Source organism: Ambystoma mexicanum, chromosome 1p (assembly GCF_040938575.1).
Source record: "Ambystoma mexicanum isolate Mex_15411 chromosome 1p, UKY_AmexF1_1, whole genome shotgun sequence".
Classification (NCBI taxonomy): domain Eukaryota; kingdom Metazoa; phylum Chordata; class Amphibia; order Caudata; family Ambystomatidae; genus Ambystoma; species Ambystoma mexicanum.
Genome location: NC_090921.1, coordinates 1006136174 through 1006162815, shown reverse-complemented (window position 1 = coordinate 1006162815; position 26642 = coordinate 1006136174). Strand labels below are relative to the sequence as shown.

The following is a 26642-nucleotide window of genomic DNA, read 5'->3' as shown; positions in this document are numbered from 1 at the left end:
CATCCAGGTGATCCTCCCTTACTGGTCCACCCCCAGGAACTGGTTCCAATAGCGATGGCCGTGTCCTGGCCACCTGGATGATAGACCCCTGGGGATTTGTATGTGATACACCTTCAGGTTTCTCACACCGCTCTATATATATTTTTACACATGCATTATAATCCCTCCCATTTTATTTGCCACACTCAATGTGCTACTTACATCCGTCGTTCAGTTCGAGCCGTTCGATATTGACTCTTCCCCAATCGACCAGTTCACTGTCAGTCCGCGGGGCGCCCATGGGGAGCATATAGTAATTTCTTCAAAGAGGCACCTGCCTACCGTCTCATTTTACACATGTTTTTCCTCCGCTCTCCACAGGAAACAATCTTCTGGCTAATGGTGGAAGACGTGAAAAATCAGAGTCTGGATCTGAAACCATCCGCACGGCTACCAAAATGTACAATAGCACCTGGAGCATTCCAAGCGCTGAATGTGATTATCAAATAACGAATCTCAGGCCTAAATAACTGGATAGGATCAAAGAATATGTCAAAATACTACTTTATTATCAGTTTAATAAAGTAGGGAAATCTGACAAACAGATTGTATCTCACACACTCTGAACACATTTCGATTACACAAAAGGCTTTATACCTCGATGTACGTTAGCTATGACATCATCCTATCTGGTAAACAATAACAACCTATCAGGCGGAGGGATTGGTTAAGGGAATATATATACCTATATTTCATATAAGATTTAGTATCATCATTGGCTGCCCCTTATCTGGTAGGCACGCCTCCACCAATCTCTAACTATGTATAATATTGATAATATCAGCCTGTGCAACAATGTATAGTCCACCATCACATAGGCCCTCCCAATTGGTTGGCACTCTGCTCCAACCTCGGACATTCAGCTTGTTAGCAGCACATAAGCAACGAAATCCAGGTGCAGGGGAATAACGTTAGACAACTGCCTTCCTTAGCTAATTAGCCTACTATCTCTCATCACTTAGGCCCTAAACCAAGGCTTCTTCTCTGTAGTTGACCTTACTGACTGTTCTCTTCCTCTGAACTGTAAAAAGGGAGTGAAGGTACATTGCTATATTCTTCCAGAGTTTTATGAATAGGCTTTGTCTTCTGGTCTTACAAGACGTTTGAGGAAACCATGATTGTGTCCATTCTGTCCTTTTATTTAACGCTATTTGATTCTATTATAATGGGTGCTATGAGTCTTCTCGGCCTCTGGAGACTAGGTTGCTCCGTCTTGGTTATGCTTTCTACATCTTTGTTCAATACTTGGCACTTACAATTATTCACTCCTTTTCTTAATCTAAGAGAAATTTCGCTTACGCACATGGCTTATCCTCTTCGACTTCTCTTGTGCCCTGCAGTTGCTTCTTGCTGTGGCATCCTTTATCCTGAGCCAAACAAATATCCTTTGTTCTGTACGAATCTGTATTTAAGCGCCTGTCAGCTCTGCAGCCTTTGTCTTTCTCCTCGAGGCTTCTTGCTTACTGTTATACGATGACGACATCTATCTTCTCGACATGGCTGCTTTACCCACATTATATTTCCTATGTTTAGCAAGCTTCTACATCGTCTCATCTACCTTGTGTTTCTGCGTATATACATTTCTGCATCTCTTCTCACTTATCTTCTAAGTGTATATGGTTTTTTTCATATTCGCATATGTTTACTTCATCACTTTAGTCACATCTTCATTCTTTAGACATCAGGTTTAGTGCGCCCACGTATCTTCTCTTTTCCATGGCGTCACTTCACACTTGACAGACTTCATTCATAGTTCTTCTATGTTCAGTCGTGTCTTCAGACTTCATTCTACCACGTCACTTTGAGGGTGCATTCGATAAGGTTGGCTGAGTGCATAACATCTCTCATACCTTTTATGTGGTATTGGGATGATAACAGGTGTCATACACAGTATTTTCTTGCTGTTCTTCTAGTATGACAGAGGCCAGAGGGAGGGCTCTATAGATGTCATGTTAATCTTCCTCTCTACAGTGTTCTAAACAAAGTTCTGAGCTTCGTCCAGCTCCTGGCTTACTTTTCAGCTCCCCTTCCCAAGATTAAAGCAGTGCTACAAAGTCTTGGGTTCCCTTCCCAAAGTTCAGGATAGAAGGTTCAATGTTCAAAACAAAACAGTTCTCAATGGATTGGAATCCTCTCCAACCCTTTTACCATGGGTAATTTTCCCTGGTTCACCAATGCACGTCTGTTACAACACAAGTCTTTATTAACACTCTTGATTCCTCCTTTCATTTGCTTTTCATGCAGGGCCCTCGGTCTAGGCGCTGTTGTCGGACCATATGGTCCACACATTACAGGTCACGCAACCGATACCCCTTTCTTGGCTTTTGTTCCTTTTGATGTTGCTTCCATGCAGGGGTTCCCTCGGTCTAGGCGCAGTTGACAGACCCCATGGTCCACCCATTACAGGTCACGCAACCGATTACCGTTTCTCCATCTGCTTTAACAACAACTGTCCATTGCTTTACCTTGACAGTGAAAAGTATTTCTTGTATCGGGATTAATTTCTTCCAATAGTTTATCGTGGCTAGCTTGGTCACCATTCACTTGTTACATTTCGTATACTTCTCTGGGTTCTCCCAATACAGGTTTCTTCTTAACCTGTAGTTCCTTGACCACTTGGCTTGTGTCAATACTTGTTTCTCTTCTCACACCCTTCTTGGGATGATTTTGCTTGCTTTGCCAACACTTGTATTTCATACAATTCATTTTGTGGTATTTGCCACCTGCCACGTTTCTTTTATTCTGCTCAAAACATGCCCACTATTTGGTTTATCTCTGTATGGCATTTAGAAATGCTTATTCATTCATACTTCCATGTTGTTTTAATTCTGCACAGTATTCAATAATGCTTTCAGTTTGTTCAATATTCAAAACTTATCTGTTTCAACCTTGAAGCCCTTTTCAATTCATTTCAAGATTATAAGCACTTGCTTCAATATTCAAAAGTGCTTATGACAGTTTCCAAAACATTCAGCATTCGAGAAAGGCTTATTGCAGGTTTACGGAGCGCCCCGGTATGAGTGTTTCCCATTTGCACTGACCTGCTTCAGGCGGCAGCTCCCATCAGTCCCGTTCCTTTCCTCGCTGTGCCTTTCCCGCTTCCACGGTCTACGCTCCTCTCTCACAGAGGTAGGGGATAGTGCTACTTGCTCTCCCCAACTGTAACAAGGGGGTTGTCCTCCCCTCTGTGAGTCTAAGGGTTGTACGCAACTAGTTAGGAGTACACTGATTTATATTGACCCTAATGGGAGCACATATCATTCTGGGCAACCATTAAGCAAACTAACATGATAGCTGGTATTAAACACATGACTCAAACAGTATATGGAACAAATTTTTGATTTTTCATTTAGCTTATTTATGTAAGCTGTTTATTTACTTTTTTTATGCAGTAGTTCAAAGGTTACTTTGCATAATTGCTTTGCATTACAAACCATAGTGTCATAAAGTCATGTACATAGTTAGACATTCACTGGAGAGTAATATTTGTGACCTGGGCTGTGGGTTAGTAATTTGTGCGCGTGAACACTATCTAGAAAATACAATGTCCCATGTCATTGGAAAAGAAAGGCACACTCAGGAAGTGTGAGTAAAAGAAACAATACGTCTTGGTCTCTTCTGCCCGGCTGAAGTCTGACCTTATATTCGGTCTCCCGAGTCTGCAACGACCAGAGTTCCCCAGCATCTCACAACTCCTGCTTGTGCCCGACACGGAGGGGGCATAGGACTTATTGCCTTGGCCCCAGTTTCTCTGATCCTTGCCTGAAATGGCTTCTCGCACACATGTCTCCCACTCCCTTCTCTGCAGTTCGCCAGCTTCCAGCTCCAGCCAGCTCCACGCTCCAGCCTGCTATGCATCCTCTTTGACAGTGAACAGCCCACATTTCTATATCCATTGGGCTTACTAAGTGGCCACAGGTGGTGCTCATTTAGTCCAATTGCCTGGCTATAGTTAAAGGGACATGCCTTACCATAGTTAGAGGGGCATGCCTGACGTTTAGCAGACTCTGTAGGTCTCTTCTTCGTCTCAGTACAAGAGTGATGAAATGACTGACTAGTGCTCAACACTCTTAGTTTCCTCTTCCTCGTCCCAGTAACATAGTGGGTTGAATGTTGGAAAATGTGGGGAGATGTGTTACAATAGCCCATAAAGGCTGGGGAATGGTTGGGGTGGTCTTCATAAGGGAAAGAGGGATACCATGTCTCGCCTGCGGATATCCCCTTCCCAATCCTCAAGGACCCTCCACCCATGTGATCCTCCCTCGCTTCCCCACCCCCATGGTCCGAATCCAAAAGCAATGGCCTTTCCCTGGCCACCTAAGAAGAGGATCCAAGGCAAGTAGGTGTGAGGATACCCTCAGGTTTCTCACACCATCAAAGAAATTAGATCATACCATCTATATAATAGTTTATTCCGGTGTGATAAACCCTTAGGTACGCTGCTAGGATATTTTGTTACATTTCCACATCCCTGCTGGCGGGAGCACTTCCTTTGTTTTAGGTTAAATTCGTTGTAAACTGTAGACGTTGTCTCAATTAGAAGTGGTGACAACCCTGGGGATCAGATGTGTGCTCTTTGTGGAGAAATCATTGCAAAATCGTGAACACTATATTTTAGAATGTGTATTATTACAGGATAAAAGGTATCACTATTTTGCTAAATGTATTCATGACTATAGATTGCTTTTAACCTCTGACTTCTGGGATAGGGCTACCAGCGGTCAGACAGTTAATTTTACTATTGCAGTTTTGACATTTTTGGGAGTGGCTGGCTTAATTTCACTGAAGGAAAGCTACATCGGAGAGAGTATGATTTTAAATAGTCTTGATTTTAGTTGGTGAGGTATGATATGTATGTTGTGAGTTTTGAGATATGAACAATGATATATAATTGTTTACTTTTTACATGTATGAACTTTATGAATTTGTTATGTATTACTCAGGAAAATGTTATTTAATCTATCTTAAATATATTTATCTATGTTTTTATTATGAAGTATTATTAGTATGAAATATTGTGATTTGTCATTTTAATATGTTTATATAATGCTAACCTTTTTGGCTAATACAAAAATACATTTCTTTTTAAATGACTGCCTTCCCCTGGTTCATCTAAGATTGGTTTCACCACCAACCTGGCTTACCACTTGGCCAGGTACTGTGACTATAAAGATGAATGTCCACAGCTCCGTATCAGGGGGTAATGTTTTCCTTCCCTTTACTCTATCTTGGATTCACCGTTACCTGGCTCACTTCTCTGCCAGGTGCTGTGACTATGAGGAGCAATGAGAATGCTGTAAGGGGTGCAGGCCCCAGACTCACACTTTCTATCTCCTAATCACAGTCCACATGGTGTCCTGCCAGGTACTATGACTATGAAGAATGCTTTGGATGCTTCTTCCACCTCCAAAGGTTTCGCTCTCTCCTTCTATCTCAGGGTCCCAGACTCTATATTCATGACTTTGTTGTTTTTCCTAGTCTCTTAACCACTTGGTTGGAGCCCTGGCGCCTTCCCTACTACCCGCGTACCTTCTCTCTCAGTCCACGGTGGTCTTGGGGTTTCCTGGCCACCTCCGGCCTGCTGTCAGGCTCACAATGCTCACGTGAGCTTCGGTTGGTCTGCTGCGGCTCTGCAGCATCAATCTTCCTCCTGGTAGTGGTCATGCTACCCAGACTTCAAGACCACCTGGAACCTTCGTCAGTCAGCCTGCTGTCCCTTCTTCTCACTGCTGACCGGCTGCAGGCCTTTCGGGTTCTTTCCACGGTGTCCTGGTCTTCACTGGTTCTCCTGTGCACCCGGGACCGACTCTCGCCGTTCCTCTATAAAGTCTGTCTTCCCTTTTTATTTCATAGTTGGAGTTAGCTGTATCAGATTGTCTGGTCCGCTCACTTTGGTTTTGCAGGTACTCCTTAGTACTCCATGCATCTTCCTCATCAGAGAACTGAATTGACTAGTCTCAGTATCTTGTAGGGGGACTCTACTTGAGTAGTCCCTACTCTTCCTCGTACCAGTACTTCCTATCTTGGTAGTATAAGAACATTTAGGAATTATATTGTAGGGGGTCGATGAGGAAGGTGGGTTATAGAGATACCAAGTTCTCCCCGGGTCGTCACTAATCCCATAGGGAGATTCCCTCCCCATGAGATCTACCCGCTGAGTACCACCCACAGGAGGACTATCAGGTAGCTGCCTCACCTCCCTGGCGTCATGGGAAGGGGCTCCCCCAAGGGGAGAAATGACGACATCCACAGATTAGTCACAGGTGGTTCCACACAACAAATTAATTCGCATATTTTGAGATCCAGAAGACAGTGGGCCTCATTAAGTTTGCCAGTGCGAAAATAACAGTAATTCCATTTACTGACACGTTTCTGCAAGTTTGCCAGTGAGGTGGCTGGAATTACCTCTAGCCAAGAGCTAGAGGCAATTCCGCCAGCCCTCCAGGAACAATTGCTAATTCTGGCAGACCAAGTGCCGGTAATGGTAATTCTGTTTGGTGGTATCCCACAGGATCTACCGGGAGGATACCACCAAACTGGTAATGAGGCTGAATGAATCATCAAAATGTGTTAATGTCTTTGTTATTGGGAACAAGTAGGAACTTCAGAGGGCATATACAAACTGCATGACAACATGGATTGCTTTTGCAAATTGGCTACACTAACTAGGGAGCAGCTCCTGTATTCGCCGGCTTGTATCCCGTTTAATACTCAAGGTGTAGATGTCACCTTTGATGAGTAGTTCCACATACACTCAAGTATATTGGAGATTCATACACAGGGACATCTAAATGTTAATGTTGCTTGTCTAACATTAGACCGTTTAAGAGGACAAGGTGTGTTACCCCTTGACGATTTTCCTGTACTTCAGATTATTGCATGCCTTTAAATCACATATGCCACATATGATGGAAGAATTGCTGCTTTAAGCCCTCACACAATTTAGAACTGTTAGGCAGAAACCTGTGCAGTTCCCTCTGGGCCCACTGCAAAAGATTTAAGACTACAGGTGTTTGGCAGTAAACCCACTTGGTAGCAGTCTGTACCACACAGATTCACTTGGTAGCTGTGGCTGAGCAGTCAGACTTCCCTCAAGAAGAGTTAGGCAGTATACAGAGTATTCACAATAGGTCAAAAGAACATAGTAGAACAAGTAAACACTCACCAGGGCTTGGTGTAAAAGAGATATAATTATTTATTTAAAACCACATCTAGAAAAACACACAGGCACTAATAGTAAGCAATTCAAAAACACGGTCACTTAAAGATATACACTCCCTTAGAAGAATATTAGACAAGTCTTAAGTAAAGCCCCACTTATTTTCAGACAGCGGTGAGCGCTTAACGTAGATGGCACTCTAATAATTCGTTTTAAAAGGGAGAGAAAAGCAGAGAATAAATTGAAACAGATCCCAACACTTTTTCACGAACACAACAAGAGAGGAAGGCAAAGTAACAGTTTAGAGTCAGTAGGCTGGATCCACTTTAAGAGGATCAAAACGAAATGTGTCCAAGGTCACACGGTTGCAGTGCACAAAAGTCTTGTAACGGTTCAAAAAGGAGTTGGACCAAAGAAAGGGACCAGTTAGAAGGTCAAGGCAGCCAGCCCAGTCCAGAAGGTTAAGGGGTTATTATTACCTTGGAGCAATCTTTAGAAAGGGAGGCCTGGCCGACACGGTACCTTAAAATGGTGAGAATACTCCAGCGGGGGCAGTTGTTCCTGGCAGCGGATGCAAGTCGGTGCTTCGTTCGGGGTAAGAGAGGATCTCGTCGGGGAGGAAGACAGGAATCTATTGCACTGCCAGGGAAGAAACCAGCCGCAGAGTTCTCAGTTAAAAGGAACAGTCCTTTAGTTCGCGGTCCAGTGGTAAGTGGCTATCCGGTTGCCGGGGTGCTTGGCACGGGCAATTCGACCACAAGCCAGTTTGGGGTGCGAAGAGAAGAAGGTAAACTGGTTGTGCCCACCAGTCAGGGGAAGAAGCCTCTCCAGCCGGGAGATCTTCTCTGTCGTCGGGAAGTGGTGAGTCGGTTCCGCAGGGCTCCACGGGTGGTGTCGTCGTGGTAGGTCAGCTCAGCTTCTCCCTCATCGGATTCTCAGGTCCTGTGGCGACTTCTGAAGTTCCAGTCCCCAAAGCCCTGCTTTTATGCAGCACACCCCCATTCACTCAGCCTAGCTGTCAATCAAACATGCTAAGTGGTGAGCCGGCCGGCTCACCACTTGGGCCAATCACACAAGAGAGCGGCTTGAGTTACCAAGGTAACTCAGTCCAGGGTGCCTAAACCCCCTCCCACACCCCCTGTGGTACCCAGACAGAGTGGCACCACTTTTGGCGGCTTCTGTGGAGAAGCCAGCCAAAAAGTGGAACAAAGGTCTCGACTTGGGTTGGAGTCACAGAAGAGAACACAAACGCCATTTTAGAATCGAGTCCTGGCAAAAAATACCAGCCGGCGAATTAATATTAAATAAATAAACCGGCGGTATGTTCGAGGCTATGAGAATTAAATAATTAAAGTTGGTAGCCTCGAACAATGGGAAAATCCCATAGGAACATATTTGCGGTTGAATATAAAAAGTAGTATCCACTGCCACCAGCCAAAACTTGATCAGGGGGGATGGAGACGTGCCCCCTCGACTAACAGACCCCGGGGCAATCGAATTGCCCCGACCAGTACGTCCACAGTATGATGTTTTGTACTGGTTTCTGTTAATAATTTGGGACTAGTAAAGCCAATGGTGACTTTACATGCCCTGGGAGACAGTAGTCAGTCCCAGGGTATGGAGTCTATGGTGGGGTGTCACTATGACACCCCTGTGTTACTGCACGGAGGGTGATGTGTAACACACATAGAAAAAGAACACATGAGACCCTATGGAGTAAAGGACCCCATAGCCCATAGAACACATTAGCAGTCAAAGGAACACCATAAATCATGTCCAAGAGTGGGAGAAAAAGAGTCTTACTCATAGCAGGAGAAAAAAACAAACTCCAGAAATCCAGCAAAGCTGCTGGGGGACTCACTAGGTTAGGAAATTCAGCCTAAAGAGAGAATTCTCCCTAACAAGAACTGCTCACCTAAGTTCACACATGCAACCTTTATAATGTATAAGATACCTTTGAGAGAAACCGGAGAGAACAGGACCAGATGGGCAGATACCCTGAAAGCACCTACATCACATAGACTGGGGTCATGTACCCAGACGAGAACTAAACCAGTCCACTACCACCATAGGCAGGCACACTAAGTTTCTACAGGAATACTATCTTACACCTAAGAAATGTCATGCGCTTATGCCAGAGTTTAGTGAAGCATTCTGCAGGTGCCTGTCTCAACAGGTAAACTTTATTCACCTGGCTTGGTGCTGTGATAGGTAAAAAATATATTGGGAACAAGTTATGCATACCATCAACATGATTACAAGGGAGGATACACCAATGGCTCTACAAACATGGCTGCTGCGTATGCTCAAACAAAGTTAGCATGAACCAGATTCCTCAGAGTGGCCTCTATAGTGGCAAGCGGTCGGATTGCCAACCATGGCATAGAGAGCCTTTGACAACACTCAATGCATGGTTACACCTTGGAATGTATGTGAGAAAACCGGTGGGAAAAAATCTGTTCCACAAACCAGTCGACCGAAAGACGTATGTGTCAGCAGAAAATTCCTTAAATCAGGTGATCCCGAATCTTTGCCACAATCTGCGAACTAGCATATTAGCTGATATTGATGAAATGTATATACTTCTAACATGTCAAGTGCTACTGTGCATCGAATATGTCATGAGCGTTTCCATTCATGTACTTACCAAATTGCTACACCATATAGATATGGACTACTCTGGACTTCACTCGGTAATGATATATAATCGAACATTCACACTAACTGTGTGTTTTGTTATTGATTTAATTTTGGAAAATGAATAACAAACTATTTGAGCGTAGTGTAACATAACCCTAACTTTATTCTCTGGTAATATCTGCAGTGTTACACTTGCGTAGTGTGTTCCTGGAAGAACAACTCCATTAAAGTGCCTGTGAACCTGCCATGCAGGCACTGTATTTTATGGGAACGTAATTCACTTGACTCAGTAGAAAACATACGTATTTTGCAAGAAATAGGTGCCAGCCGTTCTGTCTCTCTCAGTATAAGACCTTTACGTAAGACTGTAGGAACTACACATCACAGGTTCTATTCCCACTATTTTGTAATCCCCCAAAATCAGTGGGAATGGGATGTATCTGAACCTTTACAATTTCAGTCAGTTGTTTACTCTGAAATCATTTCACATGTTGTGTTAACCATGGCTCTGATTTTGCAGCGAAGTGGCCGGGCGACTGGATGTGGAAGTGCATCTTCAACTTGCCTATTTCCACATTGCAGTTCTGGTGGGGCACAGGAAGGCCCTTCCTTTTTCCATTGATGGCATTCTTGACCTTTTCGGGTATCATTCACTCGTCCTGACCGGAGGCCCCAAAGCTCTCGCACTTGTAGCAGAATATATTTATGAGGAGGTAATTAATCTGCATCCCTAACTGAATGATTAGTTGATTCCAGTTCAGCAAGACATACAACCCTCCAGAGCTTCCGGGTGATGTGTGACACACAGAGCTCTTGAGTCAACAAACTAAAATCCATATAATTATCTACACAAAGGTTTCCATTCATTGGGGCAGCCATGGACAGTTCACAAGGGTAGGCCTTCCCTGCTTGGAGTATGGTAACATCTCTTTGAAATGAAGTCTTTTGCCATCTATTAAAGCACCTTGGTGTGTTGCTTCAGAGGTTTGTAAGGCTCATGACCTTGTGTATTACCATAATACATTGGGCATGGTCTACAATTAGACCACTTTAATGGCATTTTACTTTAAAATGGGATCAGATTTCAGAGTTGAAGTTCAAAACACCTTGATTTCGCTTGACCTAGTGAAATCTATGCAGTGGTGGTTTTTGGAGTGTAATCTATTAATTGGGACCCTTTTCATGCTCCTCGTCAAAAGATTTCAATAACAGATTCACCGGCCTATAGATGGAGAGGGTCACAATGGGGGTAGAACAGACAACCCTGTAGACTAAGCATATGGTTCAATCGTTTCTTTTTTCATTTCCTGCAACAGGGATGGGTTTGAGGCATGCCCTGGGTGGAAACAGAACCAAACGGAATTGCCCACTTGCTGAAACAGTGTAGCAGATTGGGCAAGAAACACAAGATTGCTTGCTATTATGGGCTACTCTCACCCTTATGGTTTGGGTACAAAGGTATGGGCTTGAGTAAACGGTTCTTGGTTAAAGGGCATAAAGCATAATACAAAAAATTATATATCGTAAGAAAAATGGTGTCAGGATGAAGGCTTAGCCAAAAGACTGAGGGTCTAAGCTAAACTGACCTAGTGTCCTTAGGCCAAAAAAAAGAAACACAGTTTGAGGAAAACAGCTCCCTGGTCACTGAAAGTTACAGGGTATTTATAGAGCCCAAGCACTCATTCCTGGATTCTCCTTGGTTCAGATCTCTCTTTGGGTAACTTCTGGGCTCCTATATTTCCACCCTCTAGCCAGGTCATCTACTAAGGCTTCTAAAAGTGTAGAGTAAGCAAAAAAGCCTATCAGGCAAGAACTTGTGGTTGACATTTTTCCTATGGCATACCCAAAACAACTATACCAAACTATGAATGTATTTCATATGGGGAAGGAACAAAGTAACTATGTGTGTCCTTTGTATTAATTGGTAATGTATGATGAATTAAAGAACAGTTGTCTCTCTAGATGCTATGTGTATTGTATTCCTTATCTTTAGCACACATTATGGGCCTCATCACGACTTTGAGGTAGCGCTATTACCGCTGGATTTAAGGGTCCGCCAAATCAGGACTTCGGCGGATTTCGCCCCATCTGAGCTGGAGGGAAATCCACCGAAAATTTGCACTCATACCGCCGGCGGGAAATCCGCCGGCGGTATTGGCGCGAAATTTCCCCATTGAGCCCAATGGGGAATGGGGCGTTCCTGAATGGGGAATGGGGGTTTACATTACCGCCGAACTCGTGATCCGGCGCTATTAGCACCGGGGAGTTCGGCGGTAGGGCAGATAGCGCCGGCGCTAATAGCGCCGGCGTTACCGCCCAAGTCGTGATGAGGCCCATACAGTTTAAGGTCATTGACCAACGTGGATAAGGGAGGGAAGCCTATTTCCCTTGCTGTTTCATAGATGCCCAAAACAACTGCCAGAAGGAATTGTATCCCTCTTTCTGGAGTGCGTTAGAGACTGAAGTTATTGTAACCCACCATAAGAGTCCCCTTCCTTGCGCCCACTGAAGGCGTTGGATTGCTCTGCACTCACAGCTGCACTTTATTGTACAGAGGTGCAAGCTCACTACAGGCTCTGGTTTGCACCTTCAACTTTGAGTCTCTGGCTCCTGCCAAGATCTGTGGTATAGCACAGGGGTGTGGGGGGTGGGGGGAGGGTTGCAATCTGTTCCTTTTCTCTTTGAGTTTTTCTGCTCTTTGCCAGGACCTGCATTACAGACCATCATAGGCTCATGGCAAAGTGTCTCCCAAGGTTGGGCTACACTGCTCATCCATCTGCTTTCTGCGATCCTACTCACCAGCTCCTCGCTTGCACCATCTTTCCAATCCGTCTTCCTAACCCGCTTCCTGCCTATTTTCTCCTTCCTCATTTCATACTAGGTCTACCCCTTGTTAGCTCCAGGTCTCCTGATTGGTCAAAGTCTTAAAGTTCAGCCTCCTTAACATGGGTTCTTAACTCCCCATTCATTATTCGAATGTCCTGGATCTTTTACTCATTCCTATGGTTGCTAATACAGTAATTGGCAGCACTTGCACAGATCGAGGGCTTAGGCAGCCTTCATGATCTTGAAGTCAAAGTGGTGGTGTTGTGGCAACCCTGCAGTGATGTTTCCTGACTCTTCGGGTGAGGTAGCCTCTTAGTTCTTATCTCCCCCTGGTCTGTCAGTGTCGGTGAAAAGGAGAAAAGAAGTGCTGGGAATGCAAACGTTAAACATCATTTGGTAGCAAAAATGTTTAGGGCTGTTCAAGAAGTGTTGGGTTTCATTGGAGAAGGTGTGGCCCAAAGTGTGCAAAGGGATGATATGCATGCAGGGGAAGAGAGCAAGGTCAATGATGGCTCAGAACACTACAATATTGACCTATTGTACACTATCAGCCACCCTGCAGATATTCCCAGGAGTTGGAAGGGGATACTGAGAGAGGCCCGTATGGAGGCTGTTAAGGTAGTCCAACTTGATGAGGAGCAATGCAACATGTATCATTCTTCTAAATCAGACAGTAAGTTGAGGGTTGTGTGCCATTAGTGTGTTAAGCAGGTCTTAGAAGTAGTAGGTTGAGGTAATGAAGAATACCAGCCTTATTTTGCTGTTATAATGAACCCTAAGTGTGTGGGCAGTTTGAAAAGGGAGATTGTACTTGGAATATAGTGAGAAATGGATGCCTTGAAATAACCATAAAGAGTAGATGTTCTGAGTGTTCTTGGATATAACAATGAAGTCTGATGTGTTTCTCTTTCCCCACCTATCCCCTATCCCCAGGGAGAGTGATATATGGGGTCTGGAAACTCCCCAGAGTCAGCGCTGTTTGATGAACGCCCGCCTCTTCCCGATCTTTCACCCCACTGAAGCAGTTGGTCTGCAGGGCATCCTGTGGTTTCTGGAGCCAGTGGCAAGGGAGCGTGAGCTGCGACTGGGGCAGTGGCGAGCATCATGGCGCATGTCCTGGGCAGAGCTGCTGCTGCATCTAGACCAGGAGTCAGAGCTCAGATTGCGTCGTGCGCTCTTCTTTCGCCAGGCTCAGGAGAAAGTACGAAGGTCACTGCTTAAGCGACAGGAATGCAGCCTATTGCCACTAATCAGAACAGCTGTCTATGAGGGCGCCCAGCAGCTCATATTGAACACGTTGGATGAAGGTGAGAGAGCATGGGTGAGGGAGTGGTAGATTGACTCATGTAAACTTTGTGTAAAATAAATCATGTTTCAGTTCAGGAGTGCAGCTGTTAGCCAAAACAGCATGGATGTTTCCCAGAGGCATCGCTAGTAGGGGAAAGGGGCATGGGGAGGACCACAGCCCCGGGTCTTTTGGTTGTAGCTCTGGATAGAAGCTTAGGGGCTACAACCAAAAGGCTAGCTAGCCCCGAGTCCCGACAGTACCAACATTAGCATAGCCACACATCTTTTCCAGCATCTAAGAACTCGGCTGAACTCTATCTGCAAGGAACTGGCCAATCCTGCCGCAGTCTCTACCTCTCCTGTCCCTTCCCAGGCCCTCTGCATGGCACTGGCTTCTCACTTCATCTCTAAAACTCAGGACATCCTGTCCTCACTCTCTTCCTACCCCTATCATTCGCCCTACCCCCTGCTATTCCTCTGACCCTTCTGCAGCCACTTCTCCTTCCTCCTTCTCTGCCTTTCCCCTGTTCTCCGCTGACAAGGTTTCTAGACAAGTCCGAAATATGAAAGTCTTGTCAAAACAGGTTCACCCCTGTTCCTCCAAAACCATCAAGGACCACATCGAATCCCTGGCTCCTGCCCTGGCTGATTTCTGCAATCATTCCTTCACCACTGGAGTCTCCCCATCCCCCCTGAAGCACTCCCTTTAGCATCCTCTTCTTAAGAAACCCTCTGCCGACCCCTCCTGCCTGGGTAACTATCGCCCAATCTCCATCACTCCCTTCCTGGACAAGCTCCTGGAGAAACTGGCCATCTCCCATCTTAATCTCCACACTGAATCTGTTGGTTGTCTTCGTGACCATCAGTCTGGCTTCAGAGCTGCCAGAAGTATGGAAACTGCTCTCCTGAACATCCGTGAAGACCTGCTCTCCAACCTGGACTCTAACACCCCTTGCATCCTCATCTTGCTTGATCTCTCGTCTGCCTTTGACACTGTCAACCATGTCATCCTGCTCAGTCGTCTCCGTGCTAACCTGGGTATCACTGGTCAGACTCTGGCATGGCTGACTTCTTTCCTCTCCGACCGGCCCTCACAGGTCCAACTTGGGTCCTTCCGCTCCTCTATCTTTTTCTCTACCTGTGGTGTCCCCAAGGGGTCTAACCTCTCTCCCTGACTGTTCAACCAATACCTGGCACTCCTTGCCCACCGCATTGCTGCTCTCTGCCCCAACTTTCAATGCTATGCGGATGACACCCAGGTAATTTTCAGGCTACCCTCGGCCTCCTCCTCCCCGTCCCTCATCTCTGATTGTCTGTCTGCTATCCAGGAGTGGTGTGCCGCCAATGACCTCTGCCTTAATGCTAGTAAGACTGAGATTCTCCTCATCGGCACACCCACTCCCTCCTTCCCTATAGCTCTCTGGCCGGCCTCTCTTGGCCCTCTTCCTGCTCCCGCATGCAAGGCAAAAAACCTCAGGGTCATCTTCGATCTCACACTCTCCTTCTCTCCACACATCTCTGAAGTCTCTAAGAAGTCACTCTACCAGCTGCACCTCCTCAGAGGTATTCTTCCTTTCCTCTCCTTCCCCCAGAAGCTCACGGTCTCCAGATCTCTGGTTCTCTCTAGGCTGGACTATTGTAACAGCCTCTTTCTAAATCTGCCTGTTTCTACTCTACGCCCTCTGCAACTTATCCAGGACAGGACTGCGAGACTTGTCCTTGACCTCAAGCCCAGGGATTGTATCTCTCCATTACTGAAATCTCTGCACTGGCTCCCAGTGGCTGCAAGGATTAAGTTCAAAACCCTCTGCATCGTTCACAAGGCCTTCTGGGGCCTGGGGCCTCAATACCTTCAACTCTCTCTCCCTAAATATCTTCCTTCTCGAGCTCTCCGCTCATCCGCCTCCAACTCCCTCAGGGTCAGTCGTTTCTCCAAGCAACGAGTTGGTGGTAAATCTCTTTCTTCGGCTGGTGCCTCCCTCTGGAACAGCCTGCCTGCCTCCCTTAAACTTGAGGAGAACCATCTCCGGTTCCGGAAGCACCTCAAAACCTTTCTCTTTGCTTCTGCTTTTTCTCCTCCTCTTCTCTGCTGGCCACCTGGCTGTAACTCAAACTGCACTGGCTACATGGACACCCTATGACCTCGGGCCCAGGTCCTTCACCCGCCAGCGTCACACTCCTGCATTGCCCCCTGGCAACCTCTGCACTTGGAGACTGTTTCTGTGCCCCTACAGTCCCCTACCAGCCTTTACTTGCACTGCCCACCTGGCAACCCCCGCACTTGGGGACTGTTTTGGTATCCCTAAAGCCCCCCTACCAGCCCTTTACACCTGTTGCCCGCACTTACCCATGCACTTGCCACTTGCTGGCTGTTACTTACTTGTTACCTTTTCACCCATATACTGCACTGTCCCTGCCCCCTTCCCACGCACTTGCACGATCTGAATGACACCTGGCCTAGTAGGATCTTTGTCCGTCCTTCCTCTGTTCCACTCCTTTGCCTCGTCGCGCCTTGAAAAACTTGTGTATAGGCGCGAAATAAATGCCATATCATATCAGACCTAGCAACACCCCTGCTTCCTATTATACCTCTGGACTTTGACATTTCTTATCATGCAGACATCCAGTATATATATTGGTCCCATTACCACAATGATTATGTGAATCCATGATTCATCTGTTGAATCTTCCACCGTCCCCAGCATCTCATAAAATTGGTTAGATAGGGAAAGCATTATATAGTAAGTACATTCTTGCCAGCACCTACCCACCACCACGCCAGTCTGATCACAAAATCAGCACGTTCGATTGTGCTGACTGTGTCAAAATCACCAGCACATCAATAACATCACTGAGTAAAGACCCTCAGAGTGGTAGAAGAAAGAAAATAAAAGAGAAAAGCAATGACCAGAAGCAGGGAAGGCCGGGTAACATTTGGCCTGGGAGAAAAGCATAATTTTCTGACCCACAATGCAGTGACCCCGACTTCCAGAACAAATACAGTCAATACCGACTTCTCTCCCTCCCACTGTGAGAAACCTGAAGTGTCTCACCCGCTAGCCCTCGGGGATCTGTGATCCAAGTGGCCAGGACACAGCCATCGCTTTTGTATCCAGTTCCTGGTAGTGGACCAGTGCGGCAGGATCACCTGGATGAGGGGTGTTCGGGGAGTGGAAGTAGGACACCGGACAACGAGACGTGGTATCCCCTTCGTTTTAACACCTTTACCCTATCATACAAGGTAGGCTACGTAGGGACTCCCTACCCCCCTTTTTCCGACACAAACACTTTCTCATGGACAACTCACTGTAATGGAAAACAAGCCGTATACCTGACATGTTCCACTACAATGGTTAGACGGGGTCAGGCAATTACTGATCATTGCACACACCTGACGTCCATCACACTTCTTCACACGGATAAAAGGCGGGCGACGAAAGCACACTCTGAGCAAGGCAAAGCACACAAGGAAGCAGCAGTTCCAAGATGGCAGTTTAATGCAAGGCAGAATACGGCAAGACCAAAGAGGATTGCAAGGAGGGAAGTACACTAGCCCTTTTCACTGAACGACAGCATCTTTCATGAGCCTTCAAGAATAGGAAACTTAAGACCTGGAATTAAAGCTGAAGAAACCTGCATTGTGTGTCGGAGGTACCTGGGGCTCTCCTGCGTTGATAAGTGGGGAGAGGCTTTTGCCGCTGTGTTACTTTCCTTGAATCCTACAACAAAGCAGCACCAGTGAAGTCAGCACAGCTGGTGAGTTGGGGAGACTGATACCAGATAGGGCTGTGTGAAAACCAAGGTTGCAAGCGGCAACATTGTATAATGAAGATTATTAAGACAGCAGATAAGTGAATGAACTTTGAAGCTAAGAACCGATACCGTAGACAGAGTGGTCCGGCATCACGTGGGTGCTCATTCGAAGGTCTCTGTTAGGTATCCATCCAAAAGGGTGCGAACTTTAAAATAAAGAGAATTGTGAAACCGAAGTGGTCCTGCAACGAGTCAAGCCAAACCCTGTGCACATTCGAAAGTCTTCGATACTCGATGTAAAATTGACATTGGACCGAGCCCAACTGAGGGAGACTAATTGTGTTGAAGGAATCTGAGCCCAGCAGAAGGGGTTCTGGGGTGAACCCTGAGTCACCCGAAAAAGAAGAACCCACGAACATTGTGCAATAAAGTGAAAGGTGAAAGACAGTCTCGAGCCCGGCAGAGGGAAGCCTGTGCAGAACTTTATACTTAAAGGATCTGATCCCGGCTGACGCGGATCCGTGGTGGATAGTGAATCACCCTATGTGAATACTTGTGAAGATATAGAGGGGAAAATAACTTGTTCATTATTTGGTTGCATCAGGCCCTTTGAGTAAGAAACTTTGAGATGCAAGTAGACTAACTCTCTGAAGGCTCTGATGCTGATGAGTGAACTTTAACCTCATGCTGAAGAAGCCAGAGACTATGCTTGAGTGAACTGCCTTATCCTGTGCTGAAAACGTGGGGAAGGGAGGCCAACGGCCTGAAAACCTGACATATCATTTTGAACACTTCTTTCTTTTTCATAACATTATTCCCCACACTATTGTATTTAGAGGTAAGGATTGGCAATAGGTTGTTTTAGTATAGGGTCTTTTATTTTGACAAGAAACCACTTGGACTGCGTTATTATTATTTGATGGTCGTAGCTTGCTCCCATCTGTAGATTTAGGTTTAGATAGGCGTTCATCATACCCTTTTTGAAGTTCAATAAACACCCTTGAACTGTGGTCACTTGTGTCTGTCTTACTGTTGATGCCATGCCTTCCTTACACCACACATCTCAAGTATATAGTAGGCATTATTGATAATACTTTCCTTTTATGCAACATATCTTTCTGTTTATGGTTTCTTCAAGACTAAAACCCCAGGAAACTCTGCCACATAGGAAACAAAGTAAAATGATCTTTTCAGGATAAGATAATTGGAGAAATGGGAAAGGTATGATTTGAGCACAGGTTTCCTTGTGTCCCAGTTTGCAATTTGACAGCAGGCTGCATCTCCTCCCATCCCATACGATCTCATGTTTACGTTTTGACCAATGTAAAGAGGTGGCAAAACTAGAGAATTAATTGGTAGAGACAAGCCATTGCTGAACCAAGGTGTCTAGCTTAGCTCTCAGAGCCAAACATGAGCTGGCACAGCAAAAGACACACACCTGGCTTTCTGCTTCCCATCCTACAACAAAAAACCCATATTTGCACCCTCGCTTGGCATCCTGCCTTCCTAGCAGTATGGCTTATATACATAGTTAAAATTATAATTATTTATGGAGCAATATGATAGATTATAAACCCATAAGAGTGAGAATTTCTCTACAGATAGTTAAGGAAAATAAAGCACAATGATGGAAAGTGATTTGCTCAGGATCACAAAATGTATGAAGTGTGGAAGGTGGGGATTTGAGCACTGGCTTCCTGGTTCCACAATTTCCAATTTAGAGAGGAGGGATACTTTATCTTCTGCTAGTCCATCTTCAGTATTCGAAACAACAAAACACTTTCTACAAAGTTATTATATAAGTACTAAACTAGTACTCTGCTTAATAAATCTAGCTTTCAAAGCGCTAATGCTGCTGCAAGAGGGACATCTATTCATTGTCTGTACCCTGAGAGTTCACACAAGTGTACAGACTGAGATTATAATTATAATGACAAATCACTATAATAATCTTAGAAAGGGGTCGAGCCATTCCCACAATCGGGTGCAGTGGCAATGAAGGTCAGGCACAGATCTCAGCAACAGTCAACCTGCTGACCTAGCTTTCCAGAAGTTTACCTTTGTCATTTACCATATTTTCCTCCCCTTTTTTAACTCAATCCTTTAACCCTTAACTCAATCCCCTTCCCTTAAATTGCAAGCAACCCATTCCCTTGCCCTCGTTGCTCAGTCACCAATTCCTCACACTCGCCCCTTTCATTGTCCATTAAACTAAGCCCATTCTTGCCCATCACCACCTTCCATTGCCTTGGCTTGCATGTAGACATTAGGCGACCTTCATTTGCCTGTCAGCCGTGGTGTGGGTGTTGCTGGTAATTGTGGGTATGGGGTCTGCACTTTGACAACACAGAGCTAAAAACGCAGATGGGACTTGGAATTTATTGTGCTCTCAAGTTGTATTTTCTTGGCAATTCTGCTTCATAGTTCAATTGATGGAAGTTGAGGGAACTGCAAAGGGAATCCGCCTGGAATCTGGTGATGAAGAGGGAGTAAGAGCGACCTATTATATTTATTTATGTTTTCAGAAGATAGAGTGTGTGAGCATGTGTGTATATTTCAGTTTCTGTGTTTGTGGTTACAGTTGGAGTGTATTTGTTACTGTAAATTAGAGGTGGAAGGTTGTATCTGTTCATTATGAATTTGTATCTATAAATCTGTATCTGTTGTTGATTTGCTTGTATGTCTTTTTATGGTCACTTAAGATAAGTCTACTGGACAAGACAATGGGCCTCATCACGACTTGGGCGGTAGCGCCGGCGCTATCTGCCCTACCGCCGAACTCCCTGGCGCTAATGGCGCCGGATCACGAGTTCGGCAGTAATGTTAATCCCTATTCCCCATTGAGCCCATTCCCCATTGGGCTCAATGGGGAAATTTCGCGCTAATACCGCCGGCGGATTTCCCGCCGGCGGTATGAGCGCGAATTTTCAGTGGATTTCCCCCCAGCTCAGAGCTGGGGCGAAATCCGCCGGAGTCCTGGTTTGGCGGACCCTTAAATCCGGCGGTAATAGCGCTACCGCCGGATTTAAGGGTTACCGCCAAAGTCGTGATGAGGCCCAATGAAAATGATCACATATTTAGGGGATCATTCACAGTTGGGTCGTAATGGTTAAATATTGGGCAAATGCCACCAATTTTATTCTCCACCCAATTCAAGGCTTGATCAAATACCGCTGGCGGTATTCCATGGGAATACTGACAGCAGTATTTTAGGCAGACTTTCTGAAAAACATTCACATATGTTTACCTCCATCTAAGAGGTGGAGGTAAAAAATTCCAAATTGACTCCACGTTTTTTAAAAACATCTTTTACTGTACAGAAGCGATGCACAAGTTAGTAGAGTGAAACATGTTTTTACAAAGGGCTGAAAAGATGGCCACCGCTGATTGCCCCCTTCACACCGCCTTATATATGTAATGCATGAAAGGGTCAGAAATGATCCTTTTGTGCCTTACAACATGTACGGTAGTGGTATGAGCCCCTTCTGTACTTAATCCATCTCTACCTTCACGCTGATGGTCAAAAAGGCAGAACAAATATTAAAGCACCTTTTTGCGTTGCCAACAATGGAAGTTTGTTTGTTTATTTATTTATATGGCGCACCGGACCAGAAGGTATGAGGGCGCAAACATTAGTATATTCTAAGCTTAGTTACAGTGCTGTGCATTATTTACATTATTTTATACGGACACAGTGAGGTAATGCAGTTACAAAGAAAACAGTGAAGTACAATTACGAGAGGCAGAGCGATAGAGTTACAAGTTGAACAAATTAACAGTAATTACAAAAGGTGTCGGTTATTGGTCTTTGTTCTTTAGCCACTGGATGTAGTTACACCTAAATTGGTGATAGGTTTGCGGTGCTATAGTGGTATTTCCATCATGACTCTGGGGGGGGGTATTCCATAAATACAACCTCTGCTGGTGGTAAACATTGAATTGAGTGTATTTTCAGAATTATCATTGATGGTAACTTTCTCCAACAGTACTTCATTAAAAAAATACACCCAACTCTGAATTACCCCCTTATTTTGTAGTCTACTTATAATACCTGAATTTTGTATCTTTCTGAAAGTGTTTTTCTACGGTGCCCAAAGATTTGGACCACAAACAATCCAAAAGCCATTTCGATAACCACCATTAAGTAACATGCATGGGTGCTATTTAGGGTATTACACTCTTCTGTCAATGAACTTACTAGTAAACAAGAAAGTCCCTAGAACAAAGAAGAAGCACTCTTGCAGAATAAAACTGAGTGCAAACTCTAAAAATATAAGGCTCTTACTTTCTTCGTGTGACGTGGTGGCACACCACCAATAACCACTCTAACTTGGTTAGTGTGATGCTAGAAATGCATTGGAGGGACGGGGCCTTATCATGTGTGCTGTTTTGTTTTCTGCAGAGAATTCCAGTTAGGACTCCTTGCAGTGCAGCTCTTGCTCTTTTTGGTCATGGTGAATATAGACCCTTGTTATACCCTTATGGCACCCATGGGTGGGGGTACAACCCTGTGCCCGTTGTGTATGTTTTTGGACACCTGTGTGTGGCCCACAGAGCAGGGTATGGGCTGGTGGCAGCTCCATGCTGAATTTGACAGGTGCTCTAAGTATCCTTCATTTTGGGATACCCAGGCCCTGCCATAGGAATCAGTGGATTCCTGATAGAAGGCAAGATGGCCCCTGTGGCCTCTTGGTTTCTATTACCTGTTACCTTGTTTTCCCAAAGTACTGGGAAGCCCTGACTCTGTCCCTTCCCCTGACTGGCTGTTGGGTGGAAGAACCATATATGGTATTGTGGGGAAGTCCAGGCCAGACTGGCTGGCGCCTTCCCAGTGACTGTATGTTGTGGGTACACCCTTGGGGTGTGACCTGTGTGTGAATAGCGTGTGTGACCAATATGCATTCTATGTTATGGGTGTCTGGTTTCTGTGTGGATGAGACAGCCCTGCCTGAAACTGACTGAATGCAGTGTGGTTTGCTGAAAGGCTGGGTGCTTGCCCCCAATCCACGTTCCATGTTATGGGTGTCTGGGTGGAAGGTGAATAGCCTGAATGCCTGTAAGCCTGATTGGCTGCCTGCCTGTATGAATGCTTGTCTTTCTGATTGGCTGACCGAGCTTGGCTCAGCAGAGTGAATGAGTGTTAGGTAAGATTTTCATAGAAATGGTAAATCTTCCTGACCTGTGCCAACCCCAGAACTTTTTTGCTTTACTAGTGGATAATATTTCCTTATACCTGTGTGAGTGGGAACCTTTTTCCACACTCACAGAAACTTTTACTCTTTTTATGGGTGTCATTTTTTAGACTCTCCATAGTGTATTTTTAAAGTTATCCTCTTTAACAACATTTTGGCAATAAGTGCCTGTTGTTGCCTGTTGTTGCTGGTTGCTATAGGGGCTCCCCTTTTAACAGGGTAGAAAGGATCTTTCGATCCCTTTTACATTTTATTTGGTGAAACCAGCACACCCCACCTTATGTGGAGTGCTGGGGAGATACAATGTATCCCCTTTCACACTAAAACTGTAACCATTCTGTTACAGGGACATACTTACCTTCAATGGCTGGAGGCAGTGATACCTTTTATTACTGTGGTTCACAGCTGCAGTAAAGGTAGCTAAGGGTGCTCATTTTATCAAAATGGCCCCTGTCTTGTTTTTTCGGCCATTTTATTGTTTCTTGTTCCTTCCCCAAACTTCCAGGGTAGGAAATTCCTTTGTGTGATTTTTATCTTCAGCGGGAGTACCCTGGACTCCCCGCCCAGGCTCCAGTCTGTCTGTGAAGGCAGGAAGCGAGGGAGGAATCAAAAACTCCACAGCCCTTTGTCTTCCTCCTTGCCTGAATGGGGACACAATCCAGTGGGGGCCTAGCTGTCCTGATTGGACAACCAGACTGCCCCTTGTTGTAAAATGCAGGGAGAGGATGCAGAGGTTGTGCTGTACTTCTTGTTAAATACTCAGAAGCTGGAAGCTGAAGACAAGTCGAACACTGGAACCGAAACTGAAGAGGATGATGAAGGAAAAGCGGCTGAGACGATTTTCAGTGACCGGAGAGCCTACTATGTAACCGGAGCCTATATAGCCCTTCCTTCCAATCGACCTGGGGACTCCGGAAACGACGACCCCGAGCCTGGTGAGACCCACAAGACTCAAGAAGACCTGCATTTTGAGATACCCCAATGTTCCGAATTCCAATCTCGCTGAAACTTTGTGGGCATTCAGGTGTATCTCCAGAGACACAAATCATGTCCACAAAGTCCCTCACCAGAGTGCTGGACCTTTTTAATGAAGAGATCCGACGGGAATATTCTGTCTTCTTCTATGCTCCTGTAAAAGGTGGCAAATCCCCACAACCACATCCAGCCATGAGGAAAACCTTACCTACAGCCTTCTCGGTTGATCCCTTCTGCAAAGTCCCTTCCAAGATCCTGTTTTCACTCACCATGAAAAGGAATCCACTGACCGGTTTTTTGGCTGCAGATCCTGAAGTCGTCCTGCTGCAAAATCGTCTTCTATGATGAGGTACTGTGTTGGCTTGGATATATACTTACCTTAAGTCTCTTGGGATTCCTGTGTAGTTGTGGGGTGTTTTCTGTGATTGGGATCCCTCTCGTCCAGTTCACCCAGTCCCACTGCTATAATCATCCTATGGTGTCTTCTATGAAGCCCCTGGACCCTGAACTAACTCTAAAGTAAAATACTCACCTATTTGCCCATTCTTCCTGAGGAACTCTGACTTTTGCTACTTAAGGACCTATCCTGACACTCTCTGTTGGACACTAGACCCTAGTGACCCCCCTTCTGCCACTGAGAACATGCTCCAAGAATAAGGGAAATACTTTTAAGAGTTTGGGCCTTCTGCCTAGAAAAGATAATACGTGTTTAAAATTTAAACTTGTAAAAGAGTTGGTTGGTAACTGTAACTCTGAGAGTGAACAGTTACAAAAGTTCTTACTTACCTTGGATGTGCGATGCACTATTCTCAAAAGTATGTTTAACATCTTTCTTTCCATAGAAACTGTTTTGCCATTCTAATAGAAGGTAGATGTAAGGGTATATTACTCACTGTGATTTGGCTGTGCCTCTTCCCAAAAGTAATGTTGTTGGTTTCACCAGATTATTCCTGTTAGGATAATTGTATAAGTGTCCCCCAACTGGGTCTTGCTTCCCCTGACTTACTGTTAGCCTGTCCAGAATAAGTCTGCATTAGGTTTTACCTACCTAGAATAACTTTGAGTCATTCAGTGAAATGCAACATTGGGTTTTGCTTTCCCTCTGCTGTTTTAGATAGACACAAAAATCGTCTTAAGTTTATACCTGCCCCAAGTTGCTGATAGCTCCTTGAAAAAATATATGGGTTTTACTTATCTTGAGTTAGCAGTGTGCCATCCCAAAAATAAGTAAGCGTTAATCTGTGTTTCACTGATCTCAAAAGCACCAGTAATTTAATATAACATCCTTAGGTTTACTCACCTAGTATAACTGTGTGTTATCACAAAAGTATTTATAGGTTTTTACTGCACCTAGAATAGGTGTTCCACTATTCACAAAACATATACTGTCCAGTTGACTGATTATGTGATTTGTTGCTGAGCGTTACTGTACAACTGGTAGGGCTACTGCCCTTGAATTACTGAATGTAATTGTGAAAGCAACCATTGCTTTTTACTCCCAGAGAATAGGTGTGACCTATACTGAATGTGTATAAAAAGGTTCGACTTCCCTAGAACTACTGTTAGGTGTTGGTTTATGCTTTGGTCTGATTACCTTCAAGCATAGTGTTGTGTTTTTATAATTGTGATTACATATAATGTGATAGTACTTATTTACCCCTAGAATTATCTGAGCCTACTTGTATTTAAATAAACCATTTATTGTTTTACAATACATGGTGTTTCAGTGTTTCTTTGGACCATTTGTATTACAATTTCACTTGTACTGATTCTACAGCACACTCTCCCTCCTAAGATAAGCCTGGCTGCTCTGTCTATCCTCTTATCGAACTCAGGTGGTACAGTTTTATACTAAAGGTGGAGCCTTGTACTGCCTCAGTTGAATGGTTTTACTAAGCCCTCAGTTGTACTTCAGAAATACTGTCCTAACAATGAGGGACAGATGTGTATATCTGGGGACCTCTCGGTTCCCAATTTGTTCAGTAGCTGAAGTCGAAACGTGATGCTCATCCTTGCAGCCCAGCTGGAAGAAGAAGTTTTGCTGCTGCTTTCCGTCAACGAAATCTGAAAGCTGTCAAGTCTGTCAAGGACTGATCCGAGAGAGGACCTGGCTAGGAGACCTCTCCCCGAGCTACGAGGGAACATCATTCAGAAGCTGATCTTCATCTAGGCACCTGGAAGCAAGTCCCGAAAGGCTGTCTACCAGAGACTCGGTCCGCCGAGAAATCTTGAAGTAAAGCACCAGGACCTCGAGGCCGTCGAAGTCCAGTGCCGTCGACTGGGGTTTGGAGGATTTCCATAACCGCTGGATGCCCGTCGATTCGTCTTGCCCAGAAGCAGGAACAGTTTGACGCTGTGCTGCGCGACGACTGAGCCACAATGCTCATCCTTGCCTAAGAACATTGAACGAAGGGCTCCCTTGCCATCACCGTCGACCACTTTGTGTCGCCGGAGAAAGTCGAGGTCGTCGACGACCAAGGAAAGTCCGCCGATGGGTTTCCCGGCACCTGAAGTCCACAAAGACGCCCGAGAAGTGAAGATACGAAATCCAGTCGTGGTCGAGACCCGATTGTGGCAATGAGTCTTCTTTGTTGAACCAAACTCTTTGCATCAAGGTGCACCACACGCCTCATCTTCGCAGGACATCCACAATCGATCGTCGAATAGCACCGTGTAGGACGAAGCTGCATTCCCACATTTCTTCGAAGAATCTCGATGCCCAGTGGCTCCTGCTTTAAAGGGAGTCCACTCTTGGTGAATCCGTCCACGAA

The 26642-nt window shown here is 45.2% G+C and overlaps 1 protein-coding gene across 5 annotated transcripts in view; it reads left to right on the top strand.

Annotated features, from left to right (window-relative positions):
• Positions 1–26642, top strand: part of FCSK (fucose kinase) — a 1510689-nt gene that overhangs the window by 976823 nt on the left and 507224 nt on the right. For all 5 annotated transcript variants that reach the window (XM_069654984.1, XM_069654992.1, XM_069654977.1 and 2 more), the window contains one exon: positions 13598–13971. In XM_069654984.1, the coding sequence (XP_069511085.1) occupies positions 13598–13971 (374 nt within the window). The remainder of the gene's footprint in view (positions 1–13597; positions 13972–26642) is intronic.